Source organism: Nipponia nippon, unplaced genomic scaffold (assembly GCF_047370975.1).
Source record: "Nipponia nippon isolate SJK-2023a ecotype South Korea unplaced genomic scaffold, ASM4737097v1 scaffold_2, whole genome shotgun sequence".
NCBI lineage: Eukaryota > Metazoa > Chordata > Aves > Pelecaniformes > Threskiornithidae > Nipponia > Nipponia nippon.
The window spans coordinates 29,996,793-30,019,382 of record NW_028262336.1 but is presented as its reverse complement, the minus strand read 5'-3'; the positions used below and the strand labels follow the sequence as shown (position 1 = coordinate 30,019,382).

At 36.1% G+C, this 22,590-nt stretch overlaps 1 protein-coding gene across 13 annotated transcripts in view; it reads left to right on the top strand.

Annotated features, from left to right (window-relative positions):
• The window catches only part of SYNJ1 (synaptojanin 1), a 67,292-nt gene that overhangs the window by 32,610 nt on the left and 12,092 nt on the right, over positions 1 to 22,590 (top strand). For 5 of the 13 annotated variants that reach the window (XM_087756534.1, XM_087756544.1, XM_087756547.1 and 2 more), the window contains 16 exons: positions 1,802 to 1,993; positions 2,132 to 2,216; positions 3,505 to 3,645; positions 4,024 to 4,216; positions 5,497 to 5,655; positions 7,844 to 8,000; positions 8,354 to 8,471; positions 8,586 to 8,801; positions 9,593 to 9,671; positions 11,076 to 11,238; positions 13,308 to 13,514; positions 14,507 to 14,635; positions 15,255 to 15,293; positions 20,414 to 20,461; positions 22,157 to 22,195; positions 22,290 to 22,360. In XM_087756534.1, the coding sequence (XP_087612660.1) occupies positions 1,802 to 1,993; positions 2,132 to 2,216; positions 3,505 to 3,645; positions 4,024 to 4,216; positions 5,497 to 5,655; positions 7,844 to 8,000; positions 8,354 to 8,471; positions 8,586 to 8,801; positions 9,593 to 9,671; positions 11,076 to 11,238; positions 13,308 to 13,514; positions 14,507 to 14,635; positions 15,255 to 15,293; positions 20,414 to 20,461; positions 22,157 to 22,195; positions 22,290 to 22,360 (2,036 nt within the window). The remainder of the gene's footprint in view (positions 1 to 1,801; positions 1,994 to 2,131; positions 2,217 to 3,504; positions 3,646 to 4,023; positions 4,217 to 5,496; positions 5,656 to 7,843; positions 8,001 to 8,353; positions 8,472 to 8,585; positions 8,802 to 9,592; positions 9,672 to 11,075; positions 11,239 to 13,307; positions 13,515 to 14,506; positions 14,636 to 15,254; positions 15,294 to 20,413; positions 20,462 to 22,156; positions 22,196 to 22,289; positions 22,361 to 22,590) is intronic. The other 8 variants (XM_087756545.1, XM_087756540.1, XM_087756548.1 and 5 more) reach the window with 5 other exon arrangements.

Genomic DNA, 22,590 nt, shown 5'->3' with positions numbered 1-22,590 from the left:
AATTAAGCTGAAAATTGCTAAATTTGCGAAAGAAAAAGAAGGAACTGAAGCAGAGAGAATAAAAGTGCAAACTCTGCTTATAAACTTGCTCAGAGTCCTACGAAGGCTAATCTGTGCAGATCTTCAGAGCTGTCTGTGATGCTATTTCGGGTTCCTCGGGTTCAGCTAATCCTTTGGATGATTTGGGTACTTGTATGTATTGTGGCTACAACATTTCTCGTATTGGTTTCTCTTCAGTGGTCAGGTGCTTGGGTAGCTTCTGTCCTTGACCCTCGGAGGCTTTTCTGGCATTTGGTGACTGTTTCCTAGTGTGTAGATACATTCAGAAGTAGACTCAGTATTTGGCTCTCACCTGAAGGTGTAAAGTAATTCTGTTGGCTCCTTGCTGTTTTCTTGACTTCATTTACCTGGATTATGATAAGGAAAGCATGGTCCCAAGCATGATCTGCTTGTAGTACCCCAAGGAGACACTGGTCAGTTCATTGTCTTTTATATCTGAGTAGCCCATATATGGATAGATGATTTGTTCGGCAGTGAAGGAGTTCCCAAACAAAAAATAAAATATATTATTTTCTTCTGTTGTTTCCAGTTTGTTTCAAAACCATGAAGGCTAGAGAACCCCTGATTTTTGTTTTAATTGGGTGGCCAAGATTCTGTAGCAAATTTAAACATGGTAAACTTAAAAAGGATAACTAAAAAGACAACAGCAGCTCACTAATCATCCTATTTTGGGGATTTGAATGAAAATATTGTGCCCGGTAGCTGACCATTTTGCAAGACAGCACACAATGAAGGCAAGAATTCCATCTAATATTTATACAATTCTCAGAGTCTCATAACCATAAGAGTATTCAAAATAGGTAAATTAATATCACTTAGGTAAAGTACAATGCAAACAATACTGTTTGCACCTGATGCAATTTTTATTCCACTGAAATTAAAGAAAAAAAGAAGCGTAATTTTAAAAAATACTCAGATATGTTTGTTTGCATTAGGAAATATATCTGTATGAGTATATTATGCAGCTGATTTATGAAGGGACTTTTAAAATCTCTGTAACTCTAGCGTCTGACCATTGAATAATCTTGTTTGTTTGTTTGTTTCTCACAATGCCCTTTACAGATGGGTCATTACTCCCTCTCCCATCTGGCAGATAGAAACAAGGCACAGAGAAAGGCTGGTGTGACAGAGAAATGAGTTTAATTGTTTTGAATCCTAGCCTAATTTCCTCACTAAAGCAGAATTTTAGGAATTCAATGACCTAAAAAATAATTCAGATTTGTGGCTTAAATAGACATACTCTAATATGATAAAATAACGTACCTTATCTATTTAGTAAATGTAGTATCAGTCATTTTTACACTTCTAGAAATTAACATATCTGTAAGTTGTTTTTGTAATGGAGATTGAATTTCATAAATGTGATATGTGAAAATGAGGTAGATATCTGTGTTGGCGTGTATGAAAAATAATGGTTTCCATAGAGAATCACAGATAGAGTGAAAGAATGGCAGATATTTATAAAAATAGAAATTATGTTTCTTTTATATATTATTTTTATGTATTACTTTGAACAAATTACTACTGTCTTTCATTCAGTCAGTATCCTACCCAGACAAGTAATATGTCTGCAAATGTACTGTCCCTTGTGAAAAGCTGCATTCATCTTGCTTTCACAGTTTAACTTTCTATATGTCTGTGCATGGATTTGTTGCCATTTTTTTAAGGGAAAGATCTCATTGCCAAGTTTTCTGAAGAAACATTCTATATAAAAATAATATCTTTTCAAATGTTTTTGCAGCATCTGTAAAAGTGCTAAAGTGTATGTGTGAAAACTTTTATAAGTACGCAAAACCGAAAAAAATTAGAGTCTGCGTCGGGACATGGAACGTCAACGGGGGGAAGCAGTTTCGAAGTATTGCCTTTAGAAATCAGACCCTCACTGACTGGCTTCTAGATGCACCAAAGTTAGCTGGTATTCATGAATTCCAAGGTAGGATTTGTATGCTGTCAATTTTTTCTTGAAAACTGATTTTCGTAATTAAATCATAAACATTAAAATAGATATATGAGGTCTTGGTTCTTAAGTTATTTATAAATGACAAATAGCTTTTTTAATATTTAAATGCAGATCGCAAAAGCAAACCTGTAGACATATTTGCCATTGGATTTGAAGAAATGGTGGAGTTAAATGCAGGAAACATTGTGAATGCCAGGTAGGTGGTACAATCTGTACAGTACTAGTTTAGTTGATAATCACATTTTTTGAGTAAAATATTGTTTAAATTTTTTTTCTCCTGTTTTGTAATGGTTGGGATTAGTCGGGATTAATTTTTTGACTGCATTCCAGTTCTCTCTGCCAGTTTCTGTGCCAGGACTGCAGACTTCATCTCAGTTTTCCGTAGCAAAGCTGTGATCACTTAGATCATGTATAATGTAATCTCAAGGATCCAGACAGTCAGTACTGGACCATATTTTGGATTGCACCTTCAGCAGCCCCTCCACTTTTTCCTTCATTTAACACTTTGAAGGAATTTACCTCCAATGCTTGTAGTGTTCTGCAGTCTCTGTGTCTTCCTGCTGCTGGGAACAGGGGGTCCTGTGGAGTTCCTTCCAAAAGCATGTATTGTTGGTATGCCTTTATGTAGTGTCTTGCATCAGGTTTTGATCTGTATAAAGCAAGGCTTCCTTCCATGCTGTTGGTTTTCACTGTCATTCCATGTATTACATGTATATATTATTGTGGAGTTCGGATTTTTCACCCTTAGCAGAGTGGGTTATTAAAATATATTTTTACCAGTGGTGGGTGATACCAGTGATGAAGTCTTTATGTGTAGTCCTAGGTTCATATTCACTTTGTCCATTGTTTTGTCTGCCTCTTTTGCGTGTTTTCTGTTGTTTAGCACGCTTTTACTCATTGGAAAAAGTATCTAAAGCCTGTAACACTGTTAGCCTTTGCACAGGCTTTTGTCTCGAGGACAAAGTGGCAGTTCGTCATCCCCTAATTTCACACTATGTCTAGTTAATGCTTTTTCCAGGTCTGATATTTTTCATTTATATCCAGTGCTAGCTCTGAAAACCATAGTCTACTAGGTCTCCAGGGAAGTTTCTTCTTGATCTAAGACCGTGGACATCTCTGTTTTTCCAGTATTGACTGAGCTTCAGGCTAGGAAGTAACTCCTCACAGAAATTCTTAGGTTTTGCTCCTCTAGTCTTGCCTCAGAAATACAGGAAAGATAGCCTTGGCTCCTAACACTGTCTATGGTGTTGAGAAAAGTGAGGCAGCATTTTATGAGGCTGAATTTGAAATGATGATGTCATGATAGTCTATAGCCTGTGTCTCTGCTAGGAGGCATTTGAGCACCATTCACAATTTGGCTTTGGCTTACTACCCCAAGGTTTAGTTAGGGTTATTGTATGAAGTTTATTCAACTAGATGAACAGTTTAGATACCTGCCTAATTTAATTTATTTTAAAAACTGGCATTTTTATTCTCACTGCTAGCACAACCAATCAGAAGCTCTGGGCTGCTGAACTGCAGAAGACTATATCAAGAGATTACAAGTATGTGCTGCTGGCTTCTGAGCAGTTGGTGGGCGTCTGCCTTTTTGTGTTCATCAGGCCCCAGCATGCTCCTTTTATCAGGTCAGTGAACGCACAGCTGTGCCCAAGTTGGGTCACCTTCAGTTTGCTTTGTATTGCAAGCTGACATACAAGTGTACTAAGAAGCATATGGAGCTCTGAAAGAGCTGTTCCATCTTCTGGGGAACCTAGTTCCTTAGATTCTTTTATCTTAATTTTTAAATGCCTCATCAGTTGCCAAGAAAGCTTGAAAAGCTGAAGTGTTATATTGTTACCTGCTGGATAGCTGTTGGCATTTTTTTTAAAATAGCCAGTGGCCTTACTGCTGAAAGAACAATGTGAAAATGTTCTCTTACCAACATAATGTCATACTCATACTTAAAGCTGTTAACTTCTGTGGCACTGTATTTGAAGGTTTAATGGTTGTTTAACCTCTTTTAGGGATGTTGCTGTTGATACTGTAAAGACTGGCATGGGAGGAGCCACTGGTAATAAAGGTGCAGTAGCAATTCGGATGTTGTTTCATACATCCAGTCTTTGCTTTGTCTGCAGTCATTTTGCTGCAGGGCAATCACAAGTTAAAGAGAGAAATGAAGACTTCGTGGAAATAGCTCGCAAGCTCAGTTTTCCAATGGTAAGCAACAGTGTTCAAATTCCATAATGAATGAGAAGTTAAACGCTTTGAGCTCCAGCAGTGTCATCCAAAAGCTCTATTTATTTTTTTCCCCTCCCCAGATTCCCGTGGAAATCAAATTTCTTTGGGTTAGAGGTCTCAGAGATAATTAAGTTCCACAATTTTTATTAAAATAGATGATTGCAGAAAGGATGGACCTTTCCAGTGCAATGACTGATAGAGATGATGAAGCATGAATTCACTTGCATTAGGCATCAAGGATTTAGCATAGGAAAGAGACCTTATAGATTTCTGACATGCAGTAGAACTTTTGTAGGCAGTGGACTCAATCAATTAGGAGAAAAAAAAAAATCCATGGGAAACAGCACTATTTTCCATACACAAGAATGATTTTTGCTAACTCATTTTAACTTCTTGTTTACTCATTTTTGTCAAGTCGGATTGTACAGTTCTGTACCATATTCTCATAAAGGATTATCAAACACTAAGTAAATACTTGATAATTTTATCAGTGCAACAAAATGCTTCCTTGAGACTTAAAGCTGTCTTAAATTTTGTAGTCAAACCGTCCTTTGTTAGTTTCTATGGCACTGTGCAGGAGTCTGACATCTTATTTTACAGGGTTTTTAATTTCTAAATTTGTCCCCATGGTCATGTGTCAGTTTATCTTGAAGGTACTGTATTCTTATGGTCCCCAGAAACAGTTTCTTAAATGCTGCTGTTTTAATCTGCCAGTGTATCTGCTTTGATTTACTTAAGGACAATGGAAAAATCAAAAGAAAGAGGGAAGTAAAAGTTCTCACTTTAAACCCTAGGCTTTTTTTAAACTAACAGAGCCCTTCCGTCTCTCCCTAGCCATGAAAATTGTATGTAACTGAAAAGTCTTCAATTAAATCTGAATAATAAAGCCCTCAGTTTGCAGTCTGTCAGGATATTGTGCCACAAGATCCCAGAGTAGTGTTTTGTTCTCCTTTGTAACCTTTGTGACACGTAGCAGTCATCATCTTAGAGCAGACTTCTAAAACAGGAGTAGAAAGATGAAGAATTTTAGAATCCAATTCAGATGATTCATGTTTCTTTAGAAGTGCAAACTACATAAGAAATGTTACTTCTTCTTTCATATTCTATATGTGTGAACACCGTACAGTTGGCTATGTTATTCTAACCATATGAACACTAAATACTAACACGCATTCTAGAAATGATGCATATTTTACAGTTAAAAACTGAACTTCTGCTCCTGGTTGTTTTTAACGTCATTGTGTGCTTCTGTTTTACAGGGAAGGATGCTCTTCTCCCATGACTATATCTTTTGGTGTGGTGACTTTAATTATCGAATAGATATTCCAAATGAGGAGGTTAAGGAGCTAATACGACAACAGAACTGGGATCCTCTTCTAGCAGGAGACCAACTTATCAATCAGAAAAATTCTGGACAGGTATCTTAAAAATGTTACCGCTCTTAAGAATACTTCTATTTTTCTCTTTGGCTTTAGCAATTTTCTGCAGTGCTTCTGTAAATCTATGTCCTCAGCATGTTTTACTTATCACTTTTGTCCAGGTGGCGGTATGGAAGGGTGGGACATAGCAACATTTAGTAACTTATTCATAGTAACTGACCTAAAGAGGCAGTGATACAAATACAGCAACTAGCTGTAGGAATGAGTTTTTTATTTCTCTCCTGAAAAAAAAAGGAAACTCTATTGTCTTTTTAGGACTTCGTGTTGGAGTTTACTAATTATAATATTTTTCTTTTTATCAGGTGCAACTATTTAAAAAATATTTATAGAAGTTCTTTTGGTAATGTTACTGTTTACTTTAAATTGCTGCAGTAATAGGTCTAATGCTGTTACTGTCATTCTGTTGGAAAAATGAATAGTCCAAACAGTAGACTTTTTACTTACAAAGAAAAAGAGTATGGAATAACAAAGTCTGAAGAAAGCTTCGCATTTTAGATTTTTAGGGTTTCTTGGGAGGCAGCACGTAGCAATTAAAGGAATATTTGTATTGAATCAAATTTTGTGTGAAAGTGTGTATTCTTTCTCTCCAGCTTTATGTGGGAATGCTGTAGATGATAAAATGAGAGACAATCCTCTGTTTTTAGTTTTGTCTGCTTGCCAGCACTTTGATCATAAGCAGTGTTTTTTCCGAATTAGAGTTCTCTTCCATTTGCGCTGGTGTCTTATGCACCAGAACGGGAGGAAAAACACTTGATAATTTATTTATTTTTTTAATAGCCCAGTTCCTAGAGAGAGAGAGATGTACGTTCAAATGGGCAGACAGCATGATTGTCTGTTAATTCAGCCAAAACAAAAGAGGTGTAGAGGTCTTGAGGAAACTTACAGCAGTTATAAAGCTGGAAAGATCTGTGGAAACTACCGGAATATGAAAAAGACTCAAAATAGCCTCCTGGTTGGGGAGAAGAAGGGGTACTATTGCACTGTTGGGTAATATTCCGTTATTTGGAAGTGCCTGGCTGGACAGCAGGGTGTATCAGCAGGCTAGCGAGGGTAGCTCCGCAGTTGTTGCATGTGGCCGTTAACTGGTATATCTGCTGTTCAGGAAAGGTGTTTACATAGCAATTTTCTTCATAAAAGTAGGTTAAGAAATAATTACCGAAGGCAAAGAAATTAATAAATTGTCTCAGAAGTTGTGGATCTACTGACATTCTGACATTGATCTTCTGACGTTGGTTTTTAAATTGACTGGATTTCAATTTATATTTCCAACTAGAAAAGCAGGTTAACCTGTCATTTGATGCAGACTTGACTATAAGATCTAAGTTAGATTTGTATTTTACAGATTTCTGATGTGAAGTAAAACTGCTCATACAAGATTAAACTGAAGACTGGAGCTGGTTAAGTTAACTAAAGGGTTTTAGCTTATGTCTAGTTTAAACACTTAAGGAATGAGCAAATCTCCTGGCCTTCTAGGGTCTTGTGTCAGCTGGGTGTATCTGTTTATGTTGCAAAGTATCTAACAGATTTTTTGATTCCTTTCAATTGTCTCTGTATCTCTAAATACCATAATGTACTCTTGGCAGATTATTTCACGTAGTATCTTTTTATTCTGTTTTCCTATTTTGCTTGAGAAGAAATGGTGATATTATCTCTCTATTCTTTCAGTTCATGTTGAATGTATTAAGGACTCTATTTTCCCTTAACTCCTATGTATTGGTGGGGCATCTTGTGTCAATTTGGGCGAATGCTTTGCATGTTCAGATAGGAACATAAAATATAAACCTTAATTCCCAACTTCTGCTGCCATGTGAGCAACTAATTGAAGTGCTGTGGACAGCACCTGTGTTCTGGATGACCTCAAGTTCTGAAAGACATTGGAGGAACAGTAGGTTGCTCATGAGCCTGGGTGTAAAGATATAAATGTTGACATACTTCTGTTTAATGATGGGGTCTAGGTCACTATTTAGTCTTAGTGGCAAATGTAGAATGTTTTCAGCAGATAAAATTTGGAGAAGGATTCATATTATCAAATGACTTTTTTTTTTTTTTTTTTTGAGATGTGTAAACCGGCTTTCACTGTTAGAAAAGAGAATTCTGATTAGTTTCAAGCTGTTTCCCATCTGTTTCTGTCTTCTGGCATGACACATAACTGCTTTGTTTCTTACAGATTTTTAGGGGGTTTCTGGAAGGGAAAATAAATTTTGCTCCTACATACAAATATGATCTGTTTTCTGATGACTATGACACCAGTGAAAAATGTCGCACACCGGCATGGACAGATCGTATTCTTTGGAGAAGAAGAAAATGGCCTTTTGACCGATCAGGTTTGAGTGCTTCCTTAACTTGTTTAAAATATTCTTTTAACTGGCTTGTAGAATCCATTTAGTGACATTCACAGTGCCAGCGATTCTGAGCTTCTATCCCTGGCTTTGTATGAGGCAGAAAGTTTATAATAGCATCTGCAATCAATACAGTGACACTGAACAGGAGGATCAAGAATCAGATACCAGTTACTGATATTTCAGTAGTTCAAAAGGAACTTCTGTCTTTTTTCTGTAAAACACTTGGTTTTCGTTTACTTTCTTTTTTTTCTTTTTACAAATAGCTTATTTTCAAAAGCGTATTCTTGCAATCACTGTGTTTTTTCCCCTTTTGTTTTCATTAATACTGAATGTAGCTGAAGACCTGGATCTTCTGAATGCTAGTTTTCACGATGACAGTAACGTCCCTTATACGTGGAATCCTGGTACTTTGTTGCACTATGGAAGAGCAGAGCTGAAAACATCTGATCATAGGTTCAGTTTTGTTTTATACATTACTTCCTAATCATTGAAGATATAATATTCATGTTATATATTTTGTTGCTAGATGCTCTGCTTACAGGTTTTTCTCCTGTATTTTTTTCCAAGGCCCGTGGTTGCACTGATTGACATAGACATATTTGAAATTGAAGCAGAAGAGAGACAAAAAGTTTATAAGGAGGTGATCGCAATGCAAGGACCACCTGATGGTACTGTAATGGTCTCCATCAGAAGTTCTTCAGCAGAAGAAAACTATTTTGATGATAACTTGATTGATGATCTTCTTCAAAAATTTGCAAGCTATGGTGAAGTTATACTTATAAGGTTAGAAAGACTTTTTACATTTAATCTCTATTCCTCTTCATTGTTCCCGCCTATTTCCTGAATAAAGTTACTTTGTTAGAGGGCATTTCAGTTATGATCTGCTTCATTTTCAACATTTAGTTTTCAAGTTTAATGTCTCTACAGTTGAAAATTAGTTTTCCATACCTGTATGCGTCTCAGTTTTCAGACTTAATTTTTCTAGATACTCTTTATTTTTGAGATAGAGATCATGCTTTGTCAGAAATCAGAGTTAAAATTTGTTATTTATGTAATTTTATACAAATTTTGTATTCTAAAATTAGGTTAGTAGTTTTAAGTGAACTGAAGATGAGAGGATCCCTGTGAATGTTGCATTTTCACTAAGCTGTTAATTGAACTATTAAGTGTTGTGGTATTTTGTTTGGGTTTTTTGGACGGTTGTTTTGTTTTGTTTTGCAGAAGACTAGGAGTGTAGTCCCAAGTCCATAGTGTGATGTAATGTGGAACACCTAATACAAATATCTAACCTGTAGCCACACAATTATTATTGAATATGTAACTGTAGTCACATAGTTTTTAAGAGGACAGTGCTTTTTTCTGTGTGATATTTACCTGGTTCTCTTTTGCCTTTTTTTTGTTGCAAGGATACATTCAGTTAAAGCTTATTAGCCAATTATATATATTTTAATGAACTTAAAAAAAATAATTCTTCTCCATCAAGTGAAACATTGAAAAACCTTTAAGATAAGAGGCTTCCAAAGTTAGTAGGTAGGATGAAGTATTTTAATTATTGTTTCCAATGGACTTTGCAGGTTCGTGGAAGACAAGATGTGGGTAACATTTTTGGAAGGAAGCTCTGCTTTGAATGTTATGAATTTGAATGGTACTGAGGTAATGTAAAAATTTCTGAACTTCCGTATAGCAAGAGAAGATCCAACTTTTTAAAGAATACTTGGGTGGGTTGGGTTTTTTGTTTGGCTGGTTTTAGTTCTTAAAAGTTTTTCATGTTCCATACTAGACTGTTGCATCTAATTTTTTTTTCCTTTTTTTTACTTTTGATAGCCACATAGCATTATGTTGAGTTTCAAAAGCCAGCTGAGAGAAGTGCCAAACTTAATTTACTTTTAGGAGGAGGACTGTTAGAGAAATGAAGATCCCATGTTGAGGGGCCTCTTCATTAAATGAGGGATTTTTAACTGTTTTTTTAATGATTTAAAAAGCAGGGTTTTTACCTTGAGTTTGTAGTATGAACAAGTTTATCGTATTTACAGCCTGCAATTATTTAAAATTCAGCACTCCTGTACTGCAGTCAATTTAAAATGTCAGTTTCAGTTCTCACTGACTTCTGTAGGGCCAGTATTTAATCTTTGTAAAAATTTTAATTTTCATGTTCAAATTTTTACTGATATATATTCCTGTTAAGACTTAGATTCTGCAATGTGATGTTTGCAGATGGATCCTTGCATCTGCTGAGAGTTTCACTAACAGTCCCTGCAGGATAGGGGCCCAGTGTCATATGTCAGTTTGCAGAATGAAGGCCTGCTGTTTTATCAGTCTCTAAAATTGACTTTATTAATGTAGTTTATATGCAAGTCTGTTTTTCTTTACAAAGAATAGTGTTTCTGTCGGAATAAAGAAACCAGAAGTTTTCCTATTAAGTGAAAAGGAAAATCTTATGAGACAAGTTGTTAGTTTTTCTTCAGAAAAATATTAAATAGTTATTAACAGTTCAAACTACATAAATGTACTTAATTACCAAAAGGAAGTGAAAAGCATAATTATTTTTGTGACATGTCACTGTCATTGTTTAGTGCCTGAAATTCTGATAACCTTACTTGTGATATTTTCAGGTTTGTTTTCTTTTCTTTTCTTTTCTTTTCTTTTCTTTTCTTTTCTTTTCTTTTCTTTTCTTTTCTTTTCTTTTCTTTTCTTTTCTTTTCTTTTCTTTTCTTTTCTTTTCTTTTCTTTTCTTTTCTTTTCTTTTCTTTTCTTTTCTTTTCTTTTCTTTTCTTTTCTTTTCTTTTCTTTTCTTTTCTTTTCTTTTCTTTTCTTTTCTTTTCTTTTCTTTTCTTTTCTTTTCTTTTCTTTTCTTTTCTTTTCTTTTCTTTTCTTTTCTTTTCTTTTCTTTTCTTTTCTTTTCTTTTCTTTTCTTTTCTTTTCTTTTCTTTTCTTTTCTTTTCTTTTCTTTTCTTTTCTTTTCTTTTCTTTTCTTTTCTTTTAAAATCTAGAATGCTGAATTTTAATGTTCCTACTCGTAACAATTTCTGTTTTGTGCATTCCTCTTCGGCAATTCAGCTACTAGGAAGGATTATAAACATAAGCTTGAAAAATCCAGATTGGATCAGAAGTCTGGAAGACGAAATGAATCTAGAGAAGATTAATATTGGGCTGCCTTCATCGACGAGCTCCACTTTGCTTTGTGAAGATGCTGAGGTTACTGCAGACTATGATATGGAAGGTTTGTTGAAATAAAGTATTCCTCATTTTGAAATGCTTACAGTCCTAAATAATGTGGTTAATGCATATAGCAATACTTTAACAAGTTTATGCCCATCTAAAACAGTTAAATTAGAAATCCCGTTATTTCCAACAGTAACTTGACAACTCGTTGAGCAGTGTCAGTTTGCACTGTATCTCTAGGTTTTACTGATTTGCTGACATTCTCTTTATTCTTCTCACTTTATCCTGTGACCTACCCTCTCAGGGTCACTTCATTCAGGCAACTTTTACTGTTCACGGAGACGCCCTATAAGCAAGATATACACAACTTCAGAGTGCAAAGCAATTATTGTTTTGCTAATACACATAATAGATTAATAGGACTAATGAGCTCCCATGCTAAGCATTGGTATGCTTACCACCCCCAAGAAGAGCCTGGTGAGCCTTTGACAGGCAGGCAAATATGAGTCAGGCAAGCAAACCTTCAGCCTCTGTTGCTCCTTGGAACAGGCTGATCTTCAGCATTGATGAGTTGCTGTTTTCCGGTTCACTGTTTTTTGTCAGTTTTGGGTTTTCCCTGAAGGATTTTTTATATCTTTTCATGGCATACTTTTCTAGCAGGATCCTCAAGTTGCTGAATATCACTGTTGCAGCAATTGTGCCTCTGCATTTTTGCTTTTCTTTACTTGCATGTTTCTAATCTATGTACTTTGTCACAGCTTATTTTTTAATCTATTAATTATTTTTTATGAAAGGTCTGCTTCACTCTCTTCTCTACATTAAAATATATTCTTCTTATATCCTTGGCAAGTAAAACAGCTGTTTTTTGAACAGTAGCAAACCCCACACACACACACCTTACCTGCTGACACTTCCTGTGGGTATTGCATTTCCATATGCATTTTACAGGGTTGGTTTTTTGTCATTTCTTGGAACAGATGTACTTCCCAGATGTAGTCATTATGTCTACATCGATTTATTCTAAGTTTGAGTAGCTCATTTGCTTTGATTTTTCTATCCAAGCTCCTTAGTGGCAAACCCTACGTTGCAAAAGTTTCAAGAAAAGAGATGGCAGCTATGTGTACTGGAAAGAGTAGACTAAGGTTTTTTTGTACAGGTATTTCATGAAGGAAGATATGTTTCGGTGAGGGTACTGATATGGGAAACCTGTATGAAAAGTTGGAATTTGCGTTAGTCTCAGTGTCATAAGATACTTCATCTGTTTTCCATGCAGGTAGGAAGCAGGACTTTAACAGTTCAGACGCCTGTATGATTGGTTGATTTTATTAATAGTCTTACATGAAATGGTATGATTCCCTTAAAATGTGACATCTCAAATCCCGCAAGACTCTTAAATCAAGAGTTAATATCTAATAGCAGCCTGATTAATCTCTTACTGGTGAGCAGAGCAGAGTTGAAGCTGGAACTTCTATAGAACATTGTATGTTGTTCATGTACCTGAAGGGAGAGAAACCTAGAAGTTATGGAAGAAAGGATTACTGTGGTCTTACTGGAGTGTGATGGGATAATTGTCTGTTTTAGACATTTTGAATATCAACATAAAAATATTCTAAATTGACCGTTTACTTTTTAAAGGCACATCCATATTTAACCTTTTTTTTTTTTAAACGTCATTCTGCCTTTTCAAACAGAAGGTATTACAAATAGCAGGTATCTTGAAATCCCCTGCCCCGCCTTCTGAAGAATGATGAGTGAAGCTTGCCATCTATTGCAAACCAGGGAAATAATTTTTGCAAAGGTCTCCTTTGTAAAGCTAATTGTTTCTTAGATTAAGCAACATTACAGTTTCCACACTACTGTAATTACCTGTAACACATATCTATAATATAAATCGTGCGTTTGGAGTATTTTCAACTGGTTTGAATACATATGCATTCTTACTGTGTAATTTTATGATGCAAGAATCATACTTTAGTTGTTGAGCTAATTCCTTGGAACTTGAGGGCTTTTTGCAGAAAATCCCATGCCCAGAATCAGTTTATAATTTCCCCACTTTTTAAAATAAGTAACTATTGTTCCCTTTATTTTACGTGCTTTTTCTTTTTTGGGGTGGGGTTTGTTATTCAGGAGACATTGATGACTATAGTGCTGAAGTAGAAGAAATCCTTCCTCAGCATCTACAGCCAACTTCAAGCTCTGGTCTTGGAACCTCTCCAAGCTCTTCACCACGTTCCAGTCCCTGTCAATCCCCTACGCTGTCAGATGGACCTACCCTCCCCGTGAGACCAAGCCGAGCACCATCAAAAACTCCTGGACCACCTGTTTCCACACACAGTGTGTATTACATTGCTCGACTACCTCTATTACTGCTATACAATCTGGCAGCTGTATGGCCCACTGGTAGAATACTACCTTACAGATTATTTTTAATGGAGCTTTTAGATTGATATAAAAGGCTATTCTTGTCGTTATCTAGCATTTTACGCATAAGTTGCCTTGGGCGAATCACCTCATTCTTTGCGTGTCAGTTTTCCTAATGGGCAGTGGAAGAGCTTTGTTTCCTGAGTCTCAGTACACTGTCCACTGATCTACGCTGCTGCAAACTACCGAACTTGCTCTAGTTCTTTAGCATTTCATCATGAAAGAGACATCTCAAAAAGTTATGTGGTTAATAGGCTTTTTAAGTTGATTAGTTTAAAACCTCTGTTCAAAAATTCTGTCGCAATATGTCATATAATCCTAGTTCACTTCAGTTATACTCTTCAAATACAGCCCATTTCAATTAATGCTCCTATCAGCTGTAATATGTAAATTTTAATCAGTAGATTTGTAAATTGTGTGTATAATATGAAAGCTTCTGTTTAAACACAACTTTGTTTTAGTGACAAAGTGAACATTTAGAATTACAGTGTTTGGAATGGCTTCTAGAACAGTTTATTTCAATGTAATTTGGATTAACTTCACAAATACTGCTAAAATGCTTTCAGAATTCCCCTTGTAACAATTTTTCCAGAGCACTTAGTTCATAGATAAGGGTCAAAATCAGAATTTGGAACTCTGCAATTTGTAAGAATATTCAGGATTCCATGAAAAGTATATACTGATTAAAGCATATGAGACAAAAATCTTGGTTTAGGAAGTCTGCTTCTTTTCACCATTGGTTTATTCCTCTTGTTTCCCCTCTCTCAAAAACTTGTGTGTCATTCTTTCCAGGGCTGGGGACTGACTGTCCTCTCTGTGAAAATAACTTGCTATTAGAAAAGTTCTACTGTGATTAGAATGTACAAGTGATTAATTTTTGCATTGTTTTCTGTCACGATCTTCAGCTGAATTTCAGCTTGGTACCCAGCAGAAAGAGTCTTCTCAGAGCTTGGAGCCTAAGCGTCCTCCACCACCTCGCCCTGTTGCTCCTCCTGCGCGCCCTGCTCCACCACAGAGGCCGCCTCCACCATCAGGTAATGCGGTGATGTCTATCAGGTGGTCAGGAATATTTTGTTTCAAGTCTGTGAGATGAACTTTGAAGTCCACATCCAAACTACATATTGTATTGTTGTTTTGGGGCTCAATGGAACATACCATTTTTTCACTAAAATGTTTAGTTGGTACATTTAATAGCAATAACAGCATGGCAAATAACAGCATTTTTCAGTACCATTTAAATATTATTGTCTTTGCTTAGTGAGTAAGTTTAAAATTTTTATAAACTTATTTTCACAGTTTAAAAATGTGGGCTTCTTACAGCAGCGTTTACTCAACCTTTTCATTTTTATAGCATCTTCATTTTTAAAGTAAAAGACAAGTAATCTCATACATTCATTATTTTATATTCCTTTAATTTTGGCATCAGTATGTATGCGTTTTATCATGTCCAAGTTTTTAATGTAGAGTTCATCTGGATCATCTGAAAATGTAAACAATTGAGCACTAAGAGAAACTGGATGTTCAGAAGCATATGGGCAACATAGTTAATAACAAACTGACCCTTGTCATTTTTAACTTTCTCATTCTTTTTCTTCCCTCTTACTGTACTGATATTTTTCATTATTGCTGCGTTCATTTCTTAAATTCTGTAAGGCGGTAGGAGTCCTGCACCTGCTAGAAAAGAATTTGGAGGTAATGATTTTAATTGTTTTCGAATGTGACTACGTAGCAAAACTACTATGGTGGTTTGTTGTGCCAATACTTATGATGATGATCAAAAGTATAAAAATGGGTAATTCTTGAATGTCAATGTAATTTCTTTCTCAGGGTTTGTATCCCCCTCTGAATTACATTTGACTTTTTAGTGAAAAAATATTTCTCCAGAAGTTGGTACATTGTAGTCAGAGAGATTAAAGTTGTTCCAGGTTTTTATTACTTTGTCCTGGTCAAAATATACCCAGCTAACTTCTCTGTGAAAGAGGAAACTTGTCTTTAGTTGTGAAAAGGCTAGTTTTTTTCCTCACAGTCCATGACAAGGAGCATTGTAAAATGCATAGTGATTGTAGCTGCTTGCAGTGATTATCCATTAATTAATTGTTCAAGTTGAAACTACTGCTGGTCTGGCCCAGTTTCCCCCGGATGACCACCAGTTAACACAGAGCTCCAAATCACTGAGCTGTATTTGTCTCTAAGCTGGACATTGACATACGGGTAGTTTATTTTCTGTTTCCGGGGCTGAAATGTGCTCCCAAGCCCTTCCTAGAGACATGAAACATCCTTCGTAGTTCTTGGAACTAGCGTGTACTTCAGAAACACAAACCTAGCAAAGGAGTTTATTCACTTACTTTGAAGGCACTGGAGAGCTACAGGCCTTTACAAAGTAACAAAATCCTGAAATAATTCTCCCCTAATTCCTTCCCTTTTGCTAATGCTGAGGGCCTTATCAACCCTTCAGGCTAGTTTTGTTTTTTTCCAGCTTGATCTGGTTTTGCATGTAATAACAACTCACATGCTCTCAGAAGTGACTCTTCTTGAAAGTAATCTTTGTCCTCCTTTGTCACACGCTTCATAGTTGAGCTGTCTGCTTGGACTTAAATCAGCTCATTAATACATGGGGCAGAGTGGGAATAGTTAGTGGCTCTGAAATACTTTCTTAATGGCTTTTCAGACACTGCCACTCAGTTGGTAGGAAAGAGGGTTTTTTTGAGAAAATAATTCAAAAGTTTTGACCAATCTCAGAAAATAAGTAAACTATTTTACATAGTCTGTAAATATCAGCTAACTTATTCTGATGTCAGGCAGAGATGTGCATGGCTCTTAGATACAGTTGAGAGGAGGAGGTTATTATGCCAAAGGCACAATATTTCAAATTAGTTAAAATGCTTAAGTTTTAGAAAATAGCCAGTTTATACACAACGTGCAACATCTGAGAGATGTAATTCATTGTACTACTTCAGTCCTATATAGTTTTATATGCACTGACACAATCCTGTTTGCCTAGTTTGTCTCAATTGTGCCAGACTAGCCTTTTCTTACCCTCTTTCCCAACGTAGCTTTCCATAAAAAACTATAACTTGCACAAAAGTTGCTTTTTATGCAATCTTTTTGAAGAGATTGTAGTATATTTTTTTCATATATTATTCTGACCAAAAGCTCATCCCACTTTTTCTATCCTCTTCATTTTCCACTCATGGCATACATTTATGAGCCATAATGCTTTGCTTTTCAGCAGTACCTGAGCTCAGCTCTGAGCAAGCTAGCACAGGACTAGAGCAGCATAAATGTCATAGTGTGTTACTATGCTTGGGGAAATGGCATCTGTTTCTCTTACCTAGAACGCAGGCTCCTAAAGCAATGTGAAAATATCCCTGTGTACTGTATAAGCATATAAAACTTTGTTTTTAGACTTTTGTAGCACATGCAAAGTGACATTGATCGTGTCTTTAAAATGTTGTGCATTTTAAATGTTACTTTTTTTATGCTCATGTGTTTTAACCTTTTTTTTTTCCTGAATGCTTCACTCCCTTCAATGCCCATAACATTTCTTCCAATGGCTCAGTATGCTTTGAAGATGGGAGCTGGATTTGGGCATCTAAGTTGGTTTTGGTGTCTTGTTTTTTTGGGTTGTTTTTTTTTTTTTTTTTAGTTCGGTCATATTTTACATCAGAAGTAACTGAGAATTCAAGGAAAAAAGGCTATGTACTCACTGCAGGAGTTTGCAAAGTGTAGATTTTTCGCCTGCTAATACAAAAGATTTCCACTGAGGATTTTATAAGCTCTCAGTTGTTTATAGTTAAAAATTAAAATGTTGCACTCTGTTTACCCCAGATTTTTTTAATACATTACAGAGTAAATTCTTACAGAACATTAAAAATTATAAAGGCTGCTAATTGTTAATTACCTGAAGTTAAAAAATATTTGGGGTTTTTTTTCCCTTTAATAATATTAGTCAGACTTTTCCTGCTTAATGCAGGAAAGGCTTATAGTTGTCTTTTATCATATCATTTTATCATAACAGTTTAAACTGTTAAAATGGGGTTAAGATTGAGAGAATGCACAGGATTTTCAGTATATGCAATAATTTGGGTTACATTATGGATTACATTTTCACTGTGATTATCCTCCAAATAAATAAAATAAACCTAGAAAATACAGTAATAAAGTTGACGTTAAAAGAAATGCAAGTATGTTAAGCTATGAAAATACATGCACCCAAGCAGCAAGTACTTCTTAGTGTACACTGATATTTATAGTCACTCATTAAACTTAGCCTTGCAAGAACCATTCAACATCTTTGTTTTTCCCCTTTTTTTTTTTTTGTGCAGAGCAGAGTTCAGGTTGTCCAGGTGCATTAGGATATGGCAGTCATTTTGAAAAAACTTGTTTTAATTGGTTTATTTTATTTTTAAATATGGGGAAGAGCACCTTTCTTCTTTTCTTGCTGAAGAAGGAATGTTCAGTACTGGAGGAAACAAGAAGCCTTATGCTAAAACAGTAAATGCATTGTTCAAATGTAGGCAAATGGCCTAGATTTCATATATATATACACACACACGCACACGTGCATATATATGCACATTTTACTTATGAGAAGTTGGGGTTGCTTTATTTTCCATGAAGCTGATGTGTAAATGTAATCTTTGCAAAACATGCAGTTCTGTCTGAAGGATGTCGGGGCATAAGTTACAGGTTGTTTCTGTATAAATCCAACCCCTTTCCTTAAAATACTATTTAAAACAAGTATGTGATATCTTTACCTCCAAAATACTGTTTCAAACTGCAATAGAGATTTCAAGCTATATACAGGCTACAGTAACAGTTTAAAATGAGACCCAAAAATGTGTTTCAGGTTCAGATATACATTTTGTGACTGTCCTTAAGATTAAAATCTTCCTATAATGCCAATTGTGATAGCATTATCACAGCACCATAATTTTGCTTTATCACTGTTGAAGAGTATTATTAGTAAGTGAAATTTGGGGTATTTGACCTTTATGCCCTTTCTCTGCCATATAATGAATATTTTTAAATTTGCAAAACCTTTTAAAATCCTCATGCACAGAAGTCTTCCTCTGTATGGTGCACCAACATAGGAACGTGTCTATGTGCTGTGGTCAAAGAGATTCTCTGCCTTCCTTCTCCTGAAAGGAGTTCATTAATCATCTTGCATAAAACAAGATTTGCTTAACAAAAGCATCCTGAAAATACCTATCCAAAGTATGGGCCGAGTTGAGCTTTGGGAGGGGAAAGTGCAGAAGATCTGTGAAATGAACAGGCTAGTTCCCTGCTCTTGAAGAGGTTTTATTGTGTCCATTTCCATTAATACTCTGAGATGAACAGTTAGCTTTATGTCTCTGTAACCACAGAGGGTTCAGAGGAGTGTCCTGTACTCTGTTGGGCGGCTGTCCACCTCCCTTTATTTTCCTCCAGTTAGCAGGCAGGCTTCTCATAGCCTACAGGTTACCACTTTCTTTTCTCCCCCAGGGTTCCTCTGGGTTGCATGGGAGAAGGGCAGAGCTAGTACCTGAAAGCAATGAAATGTTCTCGGGCAGTGCTCTCCTCCTGCGTCCCCTCCTTATAAACGCTTGCTCTTCATCCCTCCTCAGTGCTGCTTCTCTCACAGAGAAGTTCTGTCAGAAACTTCTGCAATGGAAATCTAATGTTAATTGGCAGAGCCTGGAACTCACCCAAAATATATAACACATGCCAGTATTTAACATCTTTGAACCAGATGTTCAGCCAAACCAGAGATCTGACATCTCTGGAGATAATCGCATACCAGCCTCATCTACAACCTTCACTCTTCCTACTCTGAGTGACACCTCCACCCATATCTGACAAAATTCACAGCACTCTTTCCCGATCATAGAGAGCTCCTGAGCAGATACCACACATTGGCACATGATGAGAAAGCATGAGGCTGTGTCATCGCTAAGGCAAAAGTTGCTTTTAAGGTAGGCTTCTTGAACACTGGCTCCCTTTCCTTCCTGTATACTTGAGCCACGCCAGAGTTGCCAGATATTACTGTTACTTTTTCCTATGCGCATGCCTTAAGGACTTCTCCTTGCATACTGTCTAGTGTTATCTGTGTCCTGCCATGTTTTTACCGTACAATTTTATGGACCCAGTATATGCTTGATCATATTGCAGAAATAAAATAATTCAGCATGGTTATGCATGATTGAAAATCTTCTTTCTCTCAATCTGAACTGTAACATCTACTGTGCACCAGTTGATACAGCTTTCCCAAGTACAGAGTGCTGCTCGGAGATAACTTAATGATACAGTTCTGTAGGATACAATACATTATATAAAGTGGGAAACATATTTCTTCCACAAAATTGCTTATTCAAATGTAGTCTTGGCAGAAACATACTACGTAGTATTCTCCTAAACTGCAGGAAGCAGACTTAATGTTGCAGGGTGTAACTGATGTACCTGTTTATTTTCAAGTATTTGAGTATAGGTATGTGCTCTGCTTTAGAAGAGTTTCAAGACTGACATTTAATGTCATTCTGAATTTACAAAAGTTTGTGGAGAGTGAATACTGAAGACATGAAATTATCTTTCAACTGTAATGTAAAATTGAAATAATAGCATATTTCTAAACATGATCATACTGGCTGATCTCTAATTTGTATCGGTCTGGTTTCCCCATGCTGCTACAGTTATCTCCTACAAGTAACTACAATCTAGCTAGGCCATTTTTAAATTATGTAAAGCTGTCTTGTGGCAGTGTTCTTTCTGGTTTTACTTTCTCAATCTACTGCTTTTCTTATGCAATGTACAGCTTCTCTTCTTTCTCTGAAAAGGTCTTGGAGCTCCTCCCAGTCCTGGGGTAGCTAGGAGAGAAGTAGAAGGTAACATAACAATTTTTGTATTCTAGAAACGGATTTCTAATTTAATACCTGAGTAATACTATTGCCCTCGTGATACTAAAGGTGGTTTCATGAAGGTATTTATTGTGTAGGATCTTTCTTCTTCTATTTAACATAGTTTTCAGACAGCCAAGTTGCTTCCTGTTTTTCAGTGATGGTGTGAATTGTTATAGAAGGCAGCCTTCATTTATGAAAAATTAAGTGAAAACTTAGACTGCACTAATCGAGAAGAATGCTTTCAAGGCTGACTCTCAGAGGAAGCTGTAGCTGACTGATTACTAGAGTAAATACCTGTAACTAGAGTAAATATACCTGTAACTAAATCAGGACTCTAGGAAGCCTAAATTTTCATAAAGAACTATGTACGTTCATATATTTTGGGGAGAGAAACTGCCATTTAAATAATTTAGTCTATAATTTAATATTTTCTTTCTAAAGAGTACAGTGTAGGTATTTTGATTCTGATACCTAAATGTATGTGACATACATCTATGAGAAGCATTTCTCTTGCATTATTCTACTTGGGGTATATGCATATAGTGCTGAATGGGTCCTGTTTTAGCCATGTCAGCAGAGTCATGGTTTTGGGTTTCTTCCTATCCCCTCAGGAACATGTCCCTTTGTAGCAAATATAGGTATGGCAATAAAAGTCCTATTATAGTCACAGTCAAGATATCCTCCTGTATACTACAATTAATTTTGGCTATATTGCTGGTTCATTTTTCTAAATTGGCAAAATCACTATATGCATAGAATAGTTCAGGTTGGAAGGGACCTCTGGTGGTTATCTAGTCCAACCCCCTGCTCACAGTAGGGCAAACTGGCGCCAGGTTGCTCAGGGTACGAGTTGCATTACTGAGAACTGTACCCAGAACCCATTCTAACCGGTTCTAAGAAAGCAGGGTTGTCTGACAACTGGAAGCCGATTTGATAAACTAAGTGTCTTATGTACCACAGAGTATTCCTTCCAGTTACTGTAACTGACATGGTGATTTTACCTTCCTGGGAAACAGGCAACAGAAACACAAGCCAGAATCCTAAACCTCTTTGCCTGTTACAAATTGTGCACTTGTCTGAGGTAAAGGTAATTTTTTCCTATCTTGCACTTCACAACTTGAATGTTGCATACCAGGTTGTCATTAGCATCAGCATGTAAATGTTGAGGTTGGTGCTGTAATACATTTATTCCATAAACAAAGAGAGTAGGTTCAGGAACTTTGGTGTAGACCCTGTAGATTGCTGAACCGTGTATAATTACAGATACGCTCTTCTGATCGCATGATTTTTTGAATTAGCATGTTACATAAGTCCATGTTGTTTTAAAGACTGCTGTTAGAATATTTGCAGAATATACTACAAAAGAAAACAACTTCTTCTAGCACAATAAGAGAACACAGGGTACCTGTACAAGTGGGTGTCTTTAGCTTGCAACAAATAGGTGATTTGACTTAATTTGTAATTAGAAAGGTCAAATTACTTCACATGTGCCATGGAGTAAGAGTGTGCTAGAGTAACAGCTTAGCTGATGGATAGACTTCAATATGTAACAACTTTAAAAAAAAATCACTAATGTCTTTTTGCTCCCATTTCCATTAGTGATAATGTACCGTTGCTGTATAATACCTGTTTGTAGCTTATCTAACAAAGCTAATGTAATTTTTTTTCCATGCTTCAAAGCACAAAAAAGTCCTGGAACACAAAGAAAAGATAACTTAGGTAATACAGATACATGCTTTGTACTAATTATACTACAGAAAGAAGTTGATTTTGAAATATGTTCTAAGTCAGCGATCTCTAATATCTGTTCCAGTTCGTAATCAGCCTCCACCTTCAACTGGAATTTCAAGTGCAGGAAGTGCTGGATATGGTACAACCAGACCGGTAGGTATTCTGTCTTAAAATAATTTTCCTCCTAAGTTTCTGCAGTTTATTACGCTGGTGGTGGGTTTTTGTAAGTCATAACAGATGTAAGAAACTGGCAAAATTGACTAGTCATTTTACAGCTTATATGAGTTAATTCCCTCAGCAATTCTTGTCTGTTGACTAAAAATACTTCAGAATATATATACTGGACATGACTTCATTGTTTTGCACTCTGTACAGTCACCTCA